This window comes from Crassostrea angulata, chromosome 8, assembly GCF_025612915.1.
Source record: "Crassostrea angulata isolate pt1a10 chromosome 8, ASM2561291v2, whole genome shotgun sequence".
NCBI classification, from domain to species: domain Eukaryota; kingdom Metazoa; phylum Mollusca; class Bivalvia; order Ostreida; family Ostreidae; genus Magallana; species Magallana angulata.
Genome location: NC_069118.1, coordinates 31,764,287 through 31,786,442, shown reverse-complemented (window position 1 = coordinate 31,786,442; position 22,156 = coordinate 31,764,287). Strand labels below are relative to the sequence as shown.

General features: G+C 31.3%; 3 protein-coding genes across 3 annotated transcripts in view; 2 read left to right on the top strand and 1 right to left on the bottom strand.

Moving 5' to 3' along the window:
* Window positions 1-22,156, bottom strand: part of LOC128160211 (nucleolar protein dao-5-like) — a 148,455-nt gene that overhangs the window by 103,774 nt on the left and 22,525 nt on the right. The gene's annotated exons all lie outside the window — the stretch shown is intronic.
* On the top strand, window positions 4,702-8,936 carry LOC128160213 (sulfotransferase 1B1-like). The gene is made up of 6 exons (XM_052823502.1): window positions 4,702-4,837; window positions 6,309-6,516; window positions 6,860-7,177; window positions 7,582-7,685; window positions 8,004-8,187; window positions 8,572-8,936. Exons 2-6 carry the CDS (start codon window positions 6,342-6,344, stop codon window positions 8,673-8,675), a joined length of 885 nt encoding a protein of 294 aa, XP_052679462.1. The 5' UTR covers window positions 4,702-4,837; window positions 6,309-6,341; the 3' UTR covers window positions 8,676-8,936.
* On the top strand, window positions 12,918-17,175 carry LOC128160214 (sulfotransferase 1B1-like). The gene is made up of 6 exons (XM_052823503.1): window positions 12,918-12,995; window positions 14,478-14,685; window positions 15,121-15,438; window positions 15,830-15,933; window positions 16,235-16,418; window positions 16,803-17,175. The coding sequence occupies exons 2-6, from the start codon at window positions 14,511-14,513 to the stop codon at window positions 16,904-16,906; spliced, it is 885 nt and encodes a 294-aa protein (XP_052679463.1). The 5' UTR covers window positions 12,918-12,995; window positions 14,478-14,510; the 3' UTR covers window positions 16,907-17,175.

Here is a 22,156-nt window from a genome sequence, read left to right as displayed (position 1 = left end):
AAAGTTAAAGAAACCTGCAATGCATATAAAAGAAACAAAATTGCTGTATTGACATATATAACTTATTGTAAATTGAGCATGTATAATAATAATTAAAGCGGTTGGCAATATTGTAGCTAGTTCCATTACTTTGACGTTCTAATTAATTTGTTCAGGTTAGATAGATAGATAGATAGATAGATAGATAGATAGATAGATAGATAGATAGATAGATAGATAGATAGATAGATAGATAGATAGACAGATGCTTGTCATGTCAAATTAATTAACAATTTTCTATGCTTCTAATTCTTAAAAAAAAACCACTGTGTAATTATGTGTTTTTACGTCTCTATATGTATTACATATAATTCTGTTACACATATACTTAATGCACTAAAATTGCACTTTTAGTGAAATGAATTTTGTCTTTTCTCATTTTACCAAAATGACTTAAATTCCAGACTCTTGAATATTGTATTACATAGGACCGACGACAGCAATTTTGTTGAAAAAAACATTTGATTTAAGGGAGAAAAACAGGTGCATTTTTGTATTAATTAAAAAAAATATAATTCTTTCACTTTGGAATTAACTTAAAAGAACTTAGAACTCCTGGAAGAAATGCATTTATTTCAAATTAATCTTAGAAAAAGAGCATGTTTTTGTATCGAAACCCCCACATTATTTTTTAAACGAAGTGACAGTGATGAAAATAGTGTTTCTTTAAATAAGAGAAAACCTTATCAGTAAGACTGGGTACACTGTCAATTGTACACCTTAGGCATTTATTTATTTATTTATTATTTATTTATTTTTTGGAATTTTCAACTTTTCAAAAAAATGTAAAATGTGGAAATAAATGATTTATTTATACCAGCCAGCTCATTAAATTATACGTTATAAGATTGTATTTATGACTTTTATAACCATTGAATGAAAGTTATTAAATTTTTGTCTCTGAGGTAATTCGATACGCAAGGGCATGCCCTACGTATTAACAGTTTCTAAGGCGAGGCAAGATTCTGACCAACAAATCAATAAAACAGGACTATCAACAGTCTCAACTGAAGTCCTCTTTTTGTAAGTTCTATGGTCTATACAACGACTTGTCAGCAAATTCAATCTTCGAATGGGTTGCATGCTGACTGACGTTTTTCTCATTTACTGTTTGACCATAAATAATCACCCAATTGTCAATGAATTTTCCTATTTTTCCCATTTCGACAAAGAAGATGTTCACTTCTTAATGACATCTGATCCTACCTCTAATTTGTTTTGTAGGTCCGTGTTTGCTGTGCTCCTGTTTTGTATTTTCATTTTGGATTCATGATTTTGAACACTGTTCGTTTTTACCACATGTCATTCATTTCTGATCATTTTTAAAACAGATTCACGTACATATATATATAATCAAGAGCACCTTTAAAATTGGACTGAAACCTACCAACTTGTCACAGATTGAAGTTAACATATTGAAGTGAATAACATCATTGCGTAGTGACAAATTCTACCAGAATTAGCAACAAAATCACACATAGAGAATAACGTGATCGTTTTTTCCCTCAAAACAAACAAAAACACTTTTACTCCTCTTGTCAACAATTAACGCAAAAGATATCATAGTATTATAAAGCCAATGGTCATCTAGACAATTGCAAATTATTTGAGAGCCATGAAAAGGTGACAAAATGGTTAAATAATGCAATGCAGTCACCTTTAAGTTATCTTTTAGTCACCTTTCCACTGACTGAATGGTATAGCTTCATCATGTTTTATTCATAATACTGATGCATAGTGACTAGAAGCCATCTTATCAATTTAATTAAGCAGGTTGTGAGATGTGTAAAGAAGATGGGGGAACAAGATAGCGCAAATGCCCATTTGGTTTTGTCGGGAAAAAAATTTCAAATTAATTTGTTTCCAACCAAATATACTAGATAATGTTATATTATAAGTTTACAAAAGCACAACATATAACTACACTCAGTTTTTAATATTTTAACAAAGGATAAGAAAAAAAAAATAAAAGAAAAGAAAAAAAAATTTGGTGGTATCGAACCCACAACCTAAAAACCCTGGCTCTATAATGTTACCTAAAGTCTGGTGCTCTAACCACTGAGCCATTTCATTCACAACAAACTTCATTGTTAAATGCTAAATGCAACTTCAACCACGAATTTACGGACTTGTAGTATTTCTCTAAAACGTTCAATTGTTGGGATACAAAATGAATTTTTTAAAGTATAGTGGGTCATCTCTCCACGTTTTTGTTGATTGAAATCGGTTTGATATCCTTTAAACCTTATACAGACTATGAGAAAAATATGGAGCCCAGACCCACTCTATAAAAGAAAAGGCATTGAAGTTCTAAAAATGACACTATTTGGAGGGTTTTACTCGCATTCGCCAGTTTAGATCAACCTATTCCAAATATTTAACATATTTAAAGATTATAAATCGATGTTATGGTAAATATACATTGCTTTCAATAATTTAGAAAGAAATTTTGAGATTTGTTCACAGTTTACACGTCTTATTCACCCAACTTCTTTATATCTGTACAGTAAAGTGTCTAACACATACGCAGTTGAGAAGCACCGACAGATCAGTTAAGTTCTAGAACCTAAAATACGTGCATAGACACTAGTAGCTGGCATTGTACATTGTTTTGCTGTTGTAGAATCGATTAAGTGTTTAACAAGTAAAAGGTGAAAAACCAGACCATTTTGTGTATGGAATAAGTTTGACATTGAACAAAAGAGGAATGACAATACGTCATGTGTTGTAAAAAGAATACATGCCTCACTTATTAAATTAACCGGATAATCGTCGTTCATTTGCTGAGATCTTCATGATTTTGAACATATATATATTTAAATTAAGCTAGACACATTTTTACTTAAATTGAATAAATTCATTCTTTAAATCAAATACCCCCTTTTTTAACAGAAGTTTTCCAATTCAAACGCAAACACCGAGAACAGATATGGTTAGGGATCAAACGCTAAATGTTTTCTTTAAGTTTATCAAACATACATGTATCTTAAAACTCTACATGTATATATGCCCCGCGTATTTTTTTAAATGCAAATTCTCTCCTATGATCAACAAAATATAAAGCCTCGCATTCATATTGCTACTTTTATACCATTAATACGACATGGCATAAAATGATAATGATAAGATGAAGCGAAATAGATTGACGTTAATATTCAGCGTCATCTTTTAAAAACGAATCAATTTTGTCCTCTCCTAACTTACCGATTTACAATTACATGTACAGGTAATTGCGTACAGGGTAATTGTCACCCTTCTTCACTTGGATACAGTTTCGCCCCATCTTGAATTCGCACAGACATAGCTGTGTTTAAAGAGAGATATTATGAGAAACTGAAATTCGCCCGGTCTTAAATTTGCCAGCTGACAACGAGGGCGAAAAGAGCAAAAAATAATACAGTATCAGTACCAATGCATTTTACTTTTAAGTATTGTTTGCTGTTAGTATTATAGTAAGTTCAAATAGGTACACTATCTTGACTACATTAACAGTGTTAGGAATATACTTACAAACATGCTACTTTATCAATTAAACACGCGCTGAAACGTAAATAATCTAACAAAAAATATATAAAGTACATTTACGGTTTTTTTTCCAATCTGTAACACCAAATGACTTTCTAGAAGTCATTTGTCATTTTCCAGGAAGTACAGGATTTCTTTTGATATTTTCTATGCAGATTCAATGAGATTTTGATTCAATGATTCCAAAGACTCACGGAGTTTAAAAAATTTTGAAGTTTATTTGAATTTGTAAATATGATATTTTACAATATTATAATCGTTTAAATTGGGAGACAATTATATAAAAAAAAGTCCCGAATTTTTATAATCCAGTCGATTACAACGTTTTCTTGGTACAAAATAAAACAGGTAGACTACACTCATTCAAAGTTTTCATTAACTCTCACAACTTTTTTTTTCATTCTCTCCGATGGATTTTGTAACTTTGCTGAAAGTCTGAATATTTTGTTTAGAAACAAGTTTACTTCAAAAATCAAATTTAAGGACTCTGCATAATGAACATCTATGAAGTTCAATAGGTGTGACAACTATGATTAACCTGTCTAGCTTGCAATCGACATATTCATATTTTACCTCTGGCAATTTTGATATGAAAAGATAGCATGAGGGTTTTTTCCACTTAGTTCTTTCACAGTCTGTATTTTAAGGTATCAACAATTTAGACATACTGATGAGTGCATTAAATGTTTATTTTGCACTTTGTATTGCCCAAAATAATTTTGAAAAAAACAACATTTAGGTTGAGTTGAATATCATTATAGAATTCAGATAATATTATTCTATAATTCGAATATAAAAGTACCAAAAAGTTTACAATTCAAATTATTTTTCTTGATTGATACAACAGTGATACCAATTCTTTTGCTTAATTTGTTCGTAACCATTTTTAAAGCAAAGACAACACTTTTCAGCTTATACAACACACGATTAAACTTTATACTACGTCGTCCAAAATAAAATTAATATTTAACTGAATATGGTTAGAAGTTGAAAAACTAGATCGTTTTGTTTTTTTTTTCTTTATGTAAGTATCACAATTAACATAAGAAATATTCGACACAGATTGCACGAGAAAAATAAACGCCACATTAACCTCGTTATTTTTCTGTATACACAGAGTAGTATGTTTGCATAGGCCACGTGAATGCCCTGAAGTGATTCATCCATAGAGTTGAGAATATAGAACGAATTTCAACTATATTTAGGACCTGTGAGGACGGATCCACTGTCAAAAAAAAAATACACCAACGTGTTATCTCGCCAACTACACGCGGTAAGTACCTCTTTACATTAACTGTAAATCTATATTGCTGAATATTGCCTATTAACATGCATAAGAATATTAAAAATATAATATTTAAATAGAACAAATTGATGAACAAGGGAAAATCAAATAAGTACAAGGTACTAGAGAAAAAATAAAATATGTCGTTTACATATTTGATCAAAGTAAAATTTTTACAGACTGATCAATTTTCTCCAAGAGTAAAGAACAATTTTTAAGGGGGAGCAAGTCAGCCTATGTATATATTAAGATCTTTCTGCGTTCGCCCAAACGGTAGCACCGTAAAACATATTTTAGTGATTGTATACATTTTCTGATTTGCCTTAGTTTGAGTGCGTTGACCTTTCATAATTATATGCGTGGTTATTCGGACATGTATAGTTAATGTAGTGTGTTGAATCGGGTCAGTTGATATATCTAGTAATATACATTGTACATGTAAAACAAACATCTCTGCGTCCAGCAATCGATAGATTTTCCGAACCGAGACTTAAAGATAAATTTATCTTAATCAAATACTTGAAAATGTTAAAAGGAGTGCTTGACATAGTAAAAATGCAGTTAATGTCTTTATTAAAGTTGAAGGTTATACACATCTGGCGAAGAACGTTCTTGCTCCAGTATATTAAATGCATGCGCGGATCAATGTGAGGCGGGGTTGTTTTCTAGATGTTCTAAATTGTATGTAGCAAAGCAAATGTCACACTAATATTTTCACTGCTTACATGTCATAACATATTGTCACCAAGTTTCATAAAAAGCTTTGGTTTCAATATTTCAAATAAACATACTGATGCCATTAAAACTCTAAAATTTCTTTAATTTTAGAAAGCAGTTTGAAAGTGTGTACAATAAGATCTTATGTTTTTCATTCTGTTTGTTTCAAAATTAATGTTTTTGAAAAGTGTCTTTAAGCATTTTTAATGGCCAAGACCCAAGTACTAAGCTTATTCTCTTAATGTGACATTTGGCATTGTTCATTTGTTGTAAGTAGTTCTGCGACTTCTTACACTTATTTTCCTTTGTCGCCAACAAACCGTGGTCGACTCAACGAACGACCCCCCAACGCATTCCTTTCATTTTCAAAATCATATAATCTGTCTCCCCTAAAAACTGTTCCTCTTTCCCCTTTAAAGATGCATATTTTTTTATCAAATGTTTTCGAATCAATTTTCTTTTAGAGAAGGGGATAGAGGGGAATTACACACCCATTGAATGAGTAAATTATGTTCGCACTAGAAATCCATGAGATACTTTTGTATTCTGATCTGATGGATGTGGGATGCTTCTTCAATTAATAGATTACAGCAAACTTTTTGTCGACCCGTTAGAGGTAACATATGTAACGACTGGGTTCTTTTATCACTTCACTTAGGTTAGAAAGACGTCAGTAGTAATGAGAAAGTTAAGATGGAGTAAATATTGCCTTCCTTGACACACAATTTAATTTTGTTTTCAGTATATAACATACGGTCAGGACGATTCTGTGACAATGACTGAGAAAGAAGTTAAAGATCCCAATGGAAAAGTCGTATTTAAAGTTGTGGACCACGAAGGCGCTCGCTTTCCAGTAGGAGTCTTTGGCAACGTATTGGATCGCCTGAAAGCACTTTCTGAAGCAACTTTTAAGGACACTGATGTTTTTGTTATATCATATCCGAAATCTGGTTAGTGTGGGACGTCCCCTGTCTTCACGTGATCGATGTAGTAAAATTCATGGGAATTTTTTTAATTGCACGTTAAGTTAGAAACATCTCTGAAATATCTATCTATCTATCTATCTATGCGCGCAAAATCACATTTTTCATTTGCGCTACATAGCTAACACGAAATCAAAATTTCCAAAATCATTGGCAAAACAAAAGGTTTAATATTTGAAGTCTTATCCAACGTTTTTTAAGTTTAAAATTGGCAACAATCATTGAGCAATTGTTCTCAATTTATGTTTTTTTTTATATTACAAAGCCATTTAATAACAATTATTTTAGCTTTTGATTTCTATATTTCTAGGAACTCACTGGTGCTATGAAATAGTGGACATGCTGAGAAACAATAGCTCAGAATTTACTAAACACATGCCTCCCCTGATTGACATGCTACCTGTTGAAAAACTCATGCAGGTGCCCGATGGTGTTCTCGTATCTCATCTTTTGCCCCAACACATGCCAAAAGATGCTATCCAAAAGCGCTGTAAACTGGTTCACATTTACAGGAATCCCAAAGACGTGATCGTCTCATTTTTTAACTTCCTCAAGAAAACCAAAGAAGGAGCCATGATGCAGGACATGGAATTTGATGTGTTTTTCGACTTGTATATCACAGACCAGTGTAAGCTTTTCTATTCATTTATCTACTGATCAAATGAGAAAGAGAGAGAGAGAGAGAGAGAGAGAGAGAGAGAGAGAGAGAGATTCATGAAAGAAAGACTAAACAGTTGAAGCTACTCCTTTAGTAAAGTCGGTTTTGACTATGAATTACAGAAAATAAGCTGCTATTCCAGCTGCTACAATAATGTAAAACAACAATAAAAACAAAATTTTTCTCTTTTGTACGATTCAGTTTTATTGATTTCATTTTTTAAGCAATAGCGTGTCAGCAGTCAAATACTATAATCGATGAAGCAGTTTCCAAACAAAGAAAAAACCGATTTTTTTATCGTATATATAAATGTCCAAAATCAAGTACTCAAATACTTTTACAGCAGATAATTCATTGATCTTTTTGCCATTTAGTGCCAGGTGGTCTGTGGACAAATTACATCAAGGCTTGGACAGATTTTAAAAAAGAAAATCCCACGTACCCCATTTTGAATATTTGTTACGAGAAGATGAAGACAGTAAGTGCAATCACCGCTCATTGTTACAGAAAGAACGACTGTTTTTCTATACTAACATACCTTTATCAATGCAATCAAAAAGTGTACTTGTATAAGATAAATAATGTATTTTGAGGCCCAATTACTCTGTAGGATGTAAACATTTTTAAGAAAATGATTACAATTTTAACAACACATGCTGTGAGTCTGTATTTGAAGGAGCAAGACATTTTGATTTTGAAATAAAACTTTAAAAACCTGCAAAAGAATTACCTATTCATGCAAGCTACAGTATGAAGCACAAGTCACTGAAGTCTTCTACGAAATATTATTTTTCAGGACCTCAAAGGCCACGTTAAAATGATTGCTGACTTCCTGGAACTGAAGCCTAGTGAAGAACTGATCGAGGAAATAGCAAACAAATGCGAATTTCAAACAATGTCCAAATTTAAAAACAGCAACATCCCAGAGGGCATGCGCATGGTGACAGATGTTAGGGACAAACATATTATGTACAGAAAAGGTAAGAACATTTCCACTTGTACGTGAAGTTCAGCAGATATAAGACTACTATCATCGATTTGAAGTGGACTGACAAGAATATCCGTCCCCGTTGTTTTTATACTTATACCTTCTAAAGAATGTTCGCATTTTATTGTTATTTGGCTTTTGATATTCTTATACTCAGGAGAGGATGGGTTGGGTTGGGGTAATAGTGAGTTTATCAATAAATATATCATTATTCAAAATCATTACATTAAATGAATCGATTTTGAAATGAGCTAAACTGAATGTTAATTAAATGTAACGTAGTTATTAATTTAAGAAAAAGGTAAAACAAATTGAAAGTCATCATTTGTCTTTCTGATCTTTCAACAGTTAACAGTTACTCCTTACGTAATTGCAGGTGAAGCTGGTGACTGGAAAAACTGGTTCAAAGTTGCCCAGAGTGAGGCTGTAGACGCTGAAGTCGAGGCCGCAAACATTCCTTTAGAAATACAGTATACATAACGATTTAGACGATGACTAGAAACAGATGTGTTTCTGAGAAATACTTCTCTACAATTCATCAAGAAAAAAGTCAATTTGATAAAACATTTATATATATATATATATTCGAAACTAATCAAATTTAGTATATGCCATTTTTCCTCATAATGACAAGATGCATGCTACATGACTGTAAACATATATACATGTATATGAAACGGTACAAATCTGTATTATGTACCATGTATTGTGAGCTAAACAAATAAAGTACTGGTAACACCATTAGAAAATTATGTTGTATTTCATTGATTTCCAATAAATTTTACGTCAACGCTGTGAATGAATTCAGAAAAGAAAAAAGGAATCAAACAATTAACTGAACATTTAACTTTAAAAACAAGCTGAATTCTCACTTCAATACTTTTTCCGAAAATCATATTAAATTTAGACATTTAAATTTTGTATTGCAAGACCTGACAAAAACATTTTTTTTTTCAAAAAAGCTGCTTTACTTATGCCTTAATATGTGAAAAAAAGTTACATTTTTTGTATCAATTCATAGAAAATTATTTAAAACAAATTATCGTTATTTTTCTATTGATTCGGAAGAAAAAGAATGCGTTTAATTCAATTACATGGTTTTCTTTATCGGTAATCCCTAATTTTCAAAAACAAAAGGGCTGTGATGAATGAAATGTTTCTTAATATAAGATGAAACTTATTAATCACAATGTGAATATCATCAAATGTTGACCTTTGTGAAAGCAAATGTAACATTTTAAATAATGTAAAAATGGCACGTCGAACTTGTTAAACTTACAGTCACTTTATCATTCTCGCCCTACGATCAGCCACGGCAGCGAGGACCGGAAAAATCCGCAGCGCACGCGTGATCACCAAACACACGCTCTCAGTTATGACTAAGGCTTTGAGCTTGTTGAATTGTACAAATTTCCTCGCATTTTCGCAATATATGTAGCTACATACATGAATTCATTGGAAATGTCACTAACTAACCTGTCAAATTTTCAGTAAAAAGATCACGTTGAACACAAATAATTCAATGTAACCGAGCATTACAACAGCTGTAGAACGTAATTTTAATCGGATTTCCTCGGATTAATATGGTTCAAATACTCAACTATCCACCTTTTTATTGAATACTGTTATCTTTTATGGTCCCTACAAAACCTGAAGATGTTCAGGAGTCGTGTAAAATAATAAGGAATTTTTGTTCTGATAACTTTATAATTTGTGTTTCTATAATTATATTTATTCTAAAATTTGTATGCTATTGAAACGTCCGATGTTTGCAAAACCGCTATTTTGTAGGCGAGATCGTATACTAACTGCGCTATACATCTTTGCCACCCTCATTTTGACTCTTAAATATTTAAACTATCTTGTCTTCGTTCTCATATTGGAATCATGTTTAATAGGTTTACACTGCACTTAAAAGTAATTACTTACCAGAAAGCTGCTTTTTCTAAAGATCAGTAAAACCATCTTAACAGTGAAGATGGATGAATGCTCAGATCATGATCCTCAGATTGCCATTTCCATAGATTGTAAAAGGACATACAATATGATGCTTCGTGTGAATGAACAATTTTTATTTACGTACATGTACAATGCTAGAGAGTGTAAAGTACCATGTAAGTAAATGTACGAGGGTTGATCTCAAAGTAATGTCACAGATGCGATAAATCGTCAAAAATCCGCGTAAAGTGACGAAAATACGTGCTTTGAGATATCTACATAATTCAATTCAGATCTGATAATTTTAATGCATTATTATAAATATCTGTGAAGATAATATATTTTGTAGAGCGTGAGGTAAGGACAGTCGCCGCACGCTAGTGACGTCAATTCTAGATTATTGGTTTTCTGGTAGAATTTCATAATTTAGTACTCTATCCAAATTGGCCACGATGCTCTACTTAAATTTTTATTTGCAATAATTTGTAAAAACTGATATGATATTAATTTCTCATAATAAAGGATAATTATTACATTTATTAATACATAGAATAAAATATATGGGGTTTTTTTTCTCCCCTGAACAAAGGCACGCACCTTCATAACATCTCTGTGTCATAACCATTTATTTCAACTTTTTGTTACACCTTTTAGGAACACCGTTCATACGAATTCGGAATACCTCGAAACTTTTTCATCTAATCGATGCTTATCTACAGGTTTGACTTCGACGTTATGACATTGACATTTTTCACAGAACACGTCAGAATACATCTGAGTGAAAATACGCCGGTTGGGAACTTTAATTTTGCCATGTATTATCATCCTTGTATAAGCTACTCCCAGGAAAGTAACTGACTAATCTTGTCTTAATTTTGTAGAGGAAGGGGATAAGAAGTGGAAATGTATTACTGCCGTCTTCCAAAAAGCTATCAATTTTAAATTAATTAATACCGTTAGAATTGACGATCTTAATTGATTGCGTCCATGAAAAAAGGGTCCTTAGGGCATTTTTTGCACAATTCCAAATTTTTATGGATTTATATTTATATATGTCAGAAGATTAAAGTTATGATGTTTCATGAAGATCCAATAACTATAAAATAATATCTTTATTTGGCATTGAAAGTGAAGGATTTATTTACCTATGATGTTCTTCACCTTGCGACGTTACATGTACGTTATGATTTTAATATATATATATATATATATATATATATATATATATATATATATATATATATATATATATATATATATATATATATATATATATATATATATATATATATATATTATAATATATTTCTACTTCCTAATATCAAACAAGAGTCGGGATGAAATGACATAACATAATAAAGTTATCTTTTCATCTTGTAGCAATTTCAGTTTTTCTAAAATACGTTACCGGTCCGATAGATCGCAGTCTATTGACCGGCGGTCCAATAGATCACAGTCTATTGACCGGCAGTCTAATAGATCGCAGTCTCTTGATCGGCAGTTCAATAGATCACTTTCAAATCTGAATACACATACAAAATAGACGAAAATATTTAAATTTTAATAAAACAACAAAATCCCTTTGATTAGGTAATAAAATCAATTAAACACGCGGTGAAGCGTGAATAATCTAACAACAACTATATAAAGTATATTTACGGTTTTTACAATCTGTAACACCAACTGACTTTCTAGAAGTAATTTGTCATTTTTCAGGAAGTACAGGAATTCTTTTAATATTTTCTATGCAGATATAATGAGATTTAGATTCAATGATAGTTTTAAAAATTTGAAGCTAATTTCTATTCGTAAATTTGATTTTTTACAATTTTATAATCGTTTAAATTGGGAGACAATTATATAAAAAAAAGAGTCCCGAATTTTTATAATCCAGTCGATTACAACGTTTTCCTGGTACAAAATGAAACAGGTAGACTACACTCATTCAAAGTTTTCATTAACTCTCACAACATTTTTTTTCATTCTCTCCGAGGGATTTTGTAACTTTGTTGAAAGTCTAAATATTTTGTTTAGAAACAAGTTTACTTCAAAAATCAAATTTAAGGACTCTGCATAATGAACATCTATGAAGTACAATAGGTGTGACAACTATGATTAACCTGTCTAGCTTGCAATCGACATATTCATATTTTACATCTGGCTATTTTGATATGAAAAGATAGCATGAGGGTTTTTTCCACTTAGTTCTTTCACAGTCTGTATTTTAAGGTATCAACAATTTAGACATACTGATAAGTGCTTTAAATGTTTATTTTGCACTTTGTATTGCCCAAAATAATTTTGAAAAAAAACAACATTTAGGTTGAGTTGAATATCATTATAGAATTCAGATAATATTATTCTATAATTCGAATATAAAAGTACCAAAAAGTTTACAATTCAAATTATTTTTCTTGATTGATACAACAGTGATACCAATTCTTTTGCTTAATTTGTTCGTAACCATTTTTAAAGCAAAGACAACACTTTTCAGCTTATACAACACACGATTAAACTTTATACTACGTCGTCCAAAATAAAATTAATATTTAACTGAATATGGTTAGAAGTTGAAAAACTAGATCGTTTTGTTTTGTTTTGTTTTTTCTTTATGTAAGTATCACAATTAACATAAGAAATATTCGACACAGATTGCACGAGAAAAATAAACGCCACATTAACCTCGTTATTTTTCTGTATACACAGAGTAGTATGTTTGTATAGGCCACGTGAATGCCCTGGAGTGATTCATCCATAGAGTTGAGAATATAGAACGAATTTCAACTATATTTAGGACCTGTGAGGACAGATCTACTGTCAAAAAAAAAATACACCAACGTGTTATCTCGCCAACTACACGCGGTAAGTACCTCTTTACATTAACTGTAAATATATATTGCTGAATATTGCCTATTAACATGCATAAGAATATTAAAAATATAATATTTAAATAAAACAAATTGATGAACAAGGGAAAAATCAAATAAGTACAAGGTACTAGAGAAAAAATAAAATATGTCGTTTACATATTTGATCAAAGTAAAATTTTTACAGACTGATCAATTTTCTCCAAGAGTAAAGAACAATTTTTTAGGGGGAGCAAGTCAGCCTATGTATTTATTAAGATCTCTCTGCGTTCGCCCAAACGGTAGCACCGTAAAACATATTTTAGTGATTGTATACATTTTCTGATTTACCTTAGTTTGAGTGCGTTGACCTTTCATAATTATATGTGTGGCTATTCGGACATGTATAGTTAATGTGGTGTGTTGAATTGGGTCAGTTGATATATCTAGTAATATACATTATACATGTAAAACAAACATTTCTGCGTCCAGCAATCGATAGATTTTCCGAACCGAGACTTTAAGATAAATTTATCTAAATCAAATACTTGAAAATGTTAAAAGGAATGCCTGACATAGTAAAAATGCAGTTAATGTCTTTATTAAAGTTGAAGGTTATACACATCTGGCGAAGAACGTTCTTGCTCCAGTATATTAAATGCATGCGCGGATCAATGTGAGGCGGGGTTGTTTTCTAGATGTTTTAAAGCTAAATTGTATATAGCAAAGCAAATGTCACACTAATATTTTCACTGCTTACATGTCATAACATATTGTCACCAAGTTTCATAAAAAGCTTTGGTTTCAATATTTCAAATAAACATACTGAAGCCATTAAAACTCTAAAATTTCTTTAATTTTAGAAAGTAGTTTGAAAGTGTGTACAATAAGATCTTATGTTTTTCATTCTGTTTGTTTCAAAATTAATGTTTTTGAAAAGTGTCTTTAACCATTTTTAATGGCCAAGACCCAAGTACTAAGCTTATTTTCTTAATGTGACATTTGGCATTGTTCATTTGTTGTAAGTAGTTCTGTGACTTCTTACACTTATTTTCCTTTGTCGCCAACAAACCGTGGTCGACTCAACGAACGACCCCCCAACGCATTCCTTTCATTTTCAAAATCATATAATCTGTCTCCCCCCTAAAAACTGTTCCTCTTTCCCCTTTAAAGATGCATATTTTGTTTATCAAATGTTTTCGGATCAATTTTCTTTTAGAGAAGGGGATAGAGGGGAATTACACACCCATTGAATGAGTAAATTATGTTCACACTAGAAATCCATGAGATACTTTTGTATTCTGATCTGATGGATGTGGGATGCTTCTTCAATTAATAGATTACAGCAAACTTTTTTGTTGACCCGTTACAGGTAACATATGTAACGACTGGGTTCTTTTATCACTTCACTTAGGTTAGAAAGACGTCAGTAGTAATGAGAAAGTTAAGATGGAGTAAATATGGCCTTCCTTGACACACAATTTATTTTTGTTTTCAGTATATAACATACAGTCAGGACGATTCTGTGACAATGACTGAGAAAGAAGTTAAAGATCCCAATGGAAAAGTCGTATTTAAAGTTGTGGACCACGAAGGCGCTCGCTTTCCAGTAGGAGTCTTTGGCAACGTATTGGATCGCCTGAAAGCACTTTCTGAAGCAACTTTTAAGGACACTGATGTTTTTGTTATATCATATCCGAAATCTGGTTAGTGTGGGACGTCCCCTGTCTTCACGCGATCGATGTAGTAAAATTCAAGGGAATTTTTTTTAATTGCACGTTAAGCTAGAAACATCTCTGAAATATATATATATATATATATATATATATATATATATATATATATATATATATATATATATATATATATATATATATATATATATATATATATATATGCGCGCGCAAAATCACATTTTTCATTTGCGCTACATAGCTAACACGAAATCAAAATTTCCAAAATCATTGGCAAAACAAAAGGTTTAATATTTAAAGTCTTATCCAACGTTTTTTAAGTTTAAAATTTGCAGCAATCATTGAGAAATTGTTCTCAATTTATGTTTTTAAACTTTTTTTTACATTACAACGATTACAACGAAATTTAATGACAATTATTTTAGATTTTAATTTCTATATTTATAGGAACTCACTGGTGCTATGAAATAGTGGACATGCTGAAAAACAATAGCTCAGAATTTACTAAACACATGCCTCCCCTGATTGACATGCTACCTGTTGAAAAACTGATGCAGGTGCCCGATGGTGTTCTCGTATCTCATCTTTTGCCCCAACACATGCCAAAAGATGCTATCCAAAAGCGCTGTAAACTGGTTCACATTTACAGGAATCCCAAAGACGTGATCGTCTCATTTTTTAACTTCCTCAAGAAAACCAAAGAAGGAGCCATGATGCAGGACATGGAATTTGATGTGTTTTTCGACTTGTATATCACAGACCAGTGTAAGCTTTTCTATTTATTTATCTACTGATCAAATGAGAGAGAGAGAGAGAGAGAGAGAGAGAGAGATATTCATGAAAGAAAGACTAAACAGTTGAAGCTACTCCTTTAGTAAAGTCGGTTTTGACTATGAATTACAGAAAATAAGCTGCTCTTCCAGCTGCTACAATAATGTAAAACAACAATAAAAACAAAAATTTTCTCTTTTGTACGATTCAGTTTTATTGATTTAATTTTTTAAGCAATAGCGTGTCAGCAGTCAAATACTATAATCGATGAAGCAGTTTCCAAACAAAGAAAAAACCGATTTTTTTTATCGTATATATAAATGTCCAAAATCAAGTACTCAAATACTTTTACAGCAGATAATTCATTGCTCTTTTTGCCATTTAGTGCCAGGTGGTCTGTGGACAAATTACATCAAGGCTTGGACAGATTTTAAAAAAGAAAATCCCACGTACCCCATTTTGAATATTTGTTACGAGAAGATGAAGACAGTAAGTGCAATCACCGCTCATTGTTACAGAAAGAACGACTGTTTTTCTATACTAACATACCTTTATCAATGCAATCAAAAAGTGTACTTGTATAAGATAAATAATGTATTTTGAGGCCCAATTACTCTGAAGGATGTAAACATTTTTAAGAAAATGATTACAATTTTAACAACACATGCTGTGAGTCTGTATTTTGATTTTGAAATAAAACTTTAAAAACCCGCAAAAGAATTACCTATTCATGCATGCTACAGTTTGAAGCACAAGTCACTGAAGTCTTCTACGAAATATTATTTTTCAGGACCTCAAAGGCCACGTTAAAATGATTGCTGACTTCCTGGAACTGAAGCCTAGTGAAGAACTGATCGAGGAAATAGCAAACAAATGCGAATTTCAAACAATGTCCAAATTTAAAAACAGCAACATCCCAGAGGGCATGCGCATGGTGACAGATGTTAGGGACAAACATATTATGTACAGAAAAGGTAAGAACATTTCCACCTGTACGTGAAGTTCAGCAGATATAAGACTACTATCATCGATTTGAAGTGGACTGACAAGAATATCCGTCCCCGTTGTTTTTATACTTACACCTTCTAAAGAAAGTTCGCATTTTATTGTTATTTGGCTTTTGATATTCTTATACTCAGGAGAGGATGGGTTGGGTTGGGGTAATAGCGAGTTTATCAATAAATATATCATTATTCAAAATCATTACATTAAATGAATCGATTTTGAAATGAGCTAAACTGAATGTTAATTAAATGTAACGTAGTTATTAATTTAAGAAAAAGGTAAAACAAATTGAAAGTCATCATTTGTCTTTCTGATCTTTCAACAGTTAACAGTTACTCCTTACGTAATTGCAGGTGAAGCTGGTGACTGGAAAAACTGGTTCAAAGTTGCCCAGAGTGAGGCTGTAGACGCTGAAGTCGAGGCCGCAAACATTCCTTTAGAAATACAGTATACATAACGATTTAGACGATGACTAGAAACAGATGTGTTTCTGAGAAATACTTCTCTACAATTCATCAAGAAAAAAGTCAATTTGATAAAACATTTATATATATATATATATATATATATTCGAAACTAATCAAATTTAGTATATGCCATTTTTCCTCATAATGACAAGATGCATGCTACATGACTGTAAACATATATACATGTATATGAAACGGTACAAATCTGTATTATGTACCATGTATTGTGAGCTAAACAAATAAAGTACTGGTAACACCATTAGAAAATTATGTTGTATTTCATTGATTTCCAATAAACTTTACGTCAACGCTGTGAATGAATTCAGAAAAGAAAAAAGGAATCAAACAATTAACTGAACATTTAACTTTTAAAACAAGCTGAATTCTCACTTCAATACTTTTTCCGAAAATCATATTAAATTTAGACATTTAAATTTGTATTGCAAGACCTGACAAAAACATTTTTTTTTTTCAAAAAAGCTGCTTTACTTATGCCTTAATATGTGAAAAAAAAGTTACATTTTTTGTATCAATTCATAGAAAATTATTTAAAAAAAATTATCGTTATTTTTCTTTTGATTCGGAAGAAAAAGAATGCGTTTAATTCAATTACATGGTTTTCTTTATCGGTAATCCCTAATTTTCAAAAACAAAAGGGCTGTGATGAATGAAATGTTTCTTAATATAAGATAAATCTTATTAATCACAATGTGAATATCATCAAATGTTGACCTTTGTGAAAGCAAATGTAACATTTTAAATAATGTAAAAATGGCATGTCGAACTTGTTAAACTTACAGTCACTTTATCATTCTCGCCCTACAATCAGCCACGGCAGCGAGGACCGGAAAAATCCGAAGCGCACGCGTGATCACCAAACACACGCTCTCAGTTATGACTAAGGCTTTGAGCTTGTTGAATTGTACAAATTTCCTCGCATTTTCGCAATATATGTAGCTACATACATGAATTCATTGGAAATGTCACTAACTAACCTGTCAAATTTTCAGTAAAAAGATCACGTTGAACACAAATAATTCAATGTAACCGAGCATTACAACAGCTGTAGAACGTAATTTTAATCGGATTTCCTCGGATTTATATGGTTCAAATACTCAACTATCCACCTTTTTATTGAATACTGTTATCTTTTATGGTCCCTACAAAACCTGAAGATGTTCAGGAGTCGTGTAAAATAATAAGGAATTTTTGTTTGGATAACTTTATAATTTGTGTTTCTATAATTATATTTATTCTAAAATTTGTATGCTATTGAAACGTCCGATGTTTGCAAAACCGCTATTTTGTAGGCGAGATCGTATATTAACTGCGCTATACATCTTTGCCACCCTCATTTTGACTCTTAAATATTTAAACTATCTTGTCTTCGTTCTCATATTGGAATCATGTTTAATAGGTTTACACTGCACTTAAAAGTAATTACTTACCAGAAAGCTGCTTTTTCTAAAGATCAGTAAAACCATCTTAACAGTGAAGATGGATGAATGCTCAGATCATGATCCTCAGATTGCCATTTCCATAGATTGTAAAAGGACATACAATATGATGCTTCGTGTGAATGAACAATTTTTATTTACGTACATGTACAATGCTAGAGAGTGTAAAGTACCATGTAAGTAAATGTACGAGGGTTGATCTCAAAGTAATGTCACAGATGCGATAAATCGTCAAAAATCCGCGTAAAGTGACGAAAATACGTGCTTTGAGATACCTACATAATTCAATTCAGATCTGATAATTTTAATGCATTATTATAAATATCTGTGAAGATAATATATTTTGTAGAGCGTGAGGTAAGGACAGTCGCCGCACGCTAGTGACGTCAATTCTAGATTATTGGTTTTCTGGTAGAATTTCATAATTTAGTACTCTATCCAAATTGGCCACGATGCTCTACTTAAATTTTTATTTGCAATAATTTGTAAAAACTGATATGATATTAATTTCTCATAATAAAGGATAATTATTACATTTATTAATACATAGAATAAAATATATGCGTTTTTTTTTCTCCCCTGAACAAAGGCACGCGCCTTCATAACATCTCTGTGTCATAACCATTTATTTCAACTTTTTGTTACACCTTTTAGGAACACCGTTCATACGAATTCGAAATACCTCGAAACTTTTTCATCTAATCGATACTTATCTACAGGTTTGACTTCGACGTTATGACATTGACATTTTTCACAGAACACGTCAGAATACATCTGAGTGAAAATACGCCGGTTGGGAACTTTAATTTTGCCATGTATTATCATCCTTGTATAAGCTACTCCCAGGAAAGTAACTGACTAATCTTGTCTTAATTTTGTAGAGGAAGGGGATAAGAAGTGGAAATGTATTACTGCCGTCTTCCAAAAAGCTATCAATTTTAAATTAATTAATACCGTTAGAATTGACGATCTTAATTGATTGCGTCCATGAGAAAAGGGTCCTTAGGGCATTTTTTGCACAATTCCAAATTTTTATGGATTTCTATTTATATATGTCAGAAGATTAAAGTTATGATGTTTCATGAAGATCCAATAACTATAAAATAATATCTTTATTTGGCATTGAAAGTGAAGGATTTATTTACCTATGATGTTCTTCACCTTGCGACGTTACATGTACGTTATGATATATATATATATATATATATATATATATATATATATATATATATATATATATATATATATATATATATATATATATATATATATATATATATATATTATAATATATTTCTACTTCCTAATATCAAACAAGAGTCGGGATGAAATGACATAACATAATTAAGTTATCTTTTCATCTTGTAGCAATTTCAGTTTTTCTAAAATACGTTACCGGTCCGATAGATCGCAGTCTATTGACCGGCGGTCCAATAGATCACAGTCTATTGACCGGCAGTCTAATAGATCGCAGTCTCTTGATCGGCAGTTCAATAGATCACTTTCAAATCTGAATACACATACAAAATAGACGAAAATATTTAAATTTTAATAAAACAACAAAATCCCTTTGATTAGGTAATAAAATCAATTAAACACGCGGTGAAGCGTGAATAATCTAACAACAACTATATAAAGTATATTTACGGTTTTTACAATCTGTAACACCAACTGACTTTCTAGAAGTAATTTGTCATTTTTCAGGAAGTACAGGAATTCTTTTAATATTTTCTATGCAGATATAATGAGATTTAGATTCAATGATAGTTTTAAAAATTTGAAGCTAATTTCTATTCGTAAATTTGATTTTTTACAATTTTATAATCGTTTAAATTGGGAGACAATTATATAAAAAAAAGTCCCCAATTTTTATAATCCACTCGATTACAACGTTTTCCTGGTACAAAATGAAACAGGTAGACTACACTCATTCAAAGTTTTCATTAACTCTCACAACATTTTTTTTCATTCTCTCCGAGGGATTTTGTAACTTTGTTGAAAGTCTCAATATTTTGTTTAGAAACAAGTTTACTTCAAAAATCAAATTTAAGGACTCTGCATAATGAACATCTATGAAGTTCAATAGGTGTGACAACTATGATTAACCTGTCTAGCTTGCAATCGACATATTCATATTTTACCTCTGGCAATTTTGATATGAAAAGATAGCTTGAGGGGTTTTCCATTTAGTTCTTTCACAGTCTGTATTTTAAGGTATCAACAATTTAGACATACTGATAAGTGCTTTAAATGTTTATTTTGCACTTTGTATTGCCCAAAATAATTTTGAAAAAAACAACATTTAGGTTGAGTTGAATATCATTTGATATTTATTCGTTTGATGAGATATCGGCGCTTCTGATTGGTCGAAAAATTTCTTTGAGGCCTGCATCAATAAAATTTTGCCGGATCTACTTTTCTCAACTGTTCTGATCTAACACTATATTTATAGAACGGGAATTTCCAAAATAAACACTGTCAACAAAGTGTAAAGTTGTGTCTGTTTTATTGTCAGCAAACAAAATACAACTTTATAAACATAAAAACTTGAAAGTCTAACCTTCAAAAATAAAAAAAACACAATATCTTATTCACGAAATAGAAAATTAAGCGTCTTCTCACGATTTCGTCTGCTTCAGATCAATCAACATTACTGCGAGGCTGGCTGTTCCTTTTCCAGAATAATCATAACGAACATATAGGCCCATACACTTTCACGGTAACACTGCTGTTCAAAGGTAACGATGATTTTTAAATTTACACAGTACCCTAGATGATCGGTCATCAGAAATTCAGAATAAGCATGGTTTTGAGTACAATGCATCAACTCCTTCGGCGCATTCCAAGCGGCAGATACTATAGTATACCATTTAAGTACATCACTGGCTATAAAGTTACCACAATGTTTACAAAAGTCGCTTATACATACTATTCTTTGTCGACATATCAACTATTTTCGTCCACGATCGCCTCTCCTTGGATGGTTACGTCCAGTTGCATTTTCCACCGATCTCACATGAAAACTAGTTTTATTACGAATTTTTCTGCACAGTGAATAATATAACAAGCTATCGAATGTATTTTCCTTTCGTTTTCCATTCAACCGGTTCAGATTTTAACTCACTATTTGTGTTTAATCCATTAAATTCAGTTCAATAGCTCTGCATCAGCTGAAGGCGCATCCATTTTGAATATTGTTGCTATTGTTATTTTGTATTCATACGCGCCGCTTCATTTGCATTATTTACATTTTTGATCAATGACACTTCACATTTCTTGATTTAAAAATGTTTTATTAAATGATAAGAAATGAAGATAATAATTGTTCTATTGATCGACGTATCAAAGAAAAAATTGACCGGAAAACTTTTTCATCGCGTAGCGCATTGATGAAAAAGTTTTCCGGTCAATTTTTTCTTTGATACGTCGATCAATAGAAAAATTATTATCTTCATTTCTTAAATCCTTATAGAATTTAGATAATATTATTCTATAATTAGAATATAAAAGTACCAAAAAGTTTACATTTCAAATTATTTTTCCTGATTGATACAACAGTGATATCAGTTTTTTTGCTTAATTTGTTCGTAACCATTATTAAAGCAAAGACAACACTTCTCAGCTTATACAACACACGATTTAACTTTATACTACGTCGTCCAAAATAAAATTAATATTTAACTGAATATGGTTAAAAGTTGAAAAACTAGATCGTTTTGTTTTGGGTTTTTTCTTATGTAATTATCACAATTAACACTAGAAATATTCGACACAGATTGCACG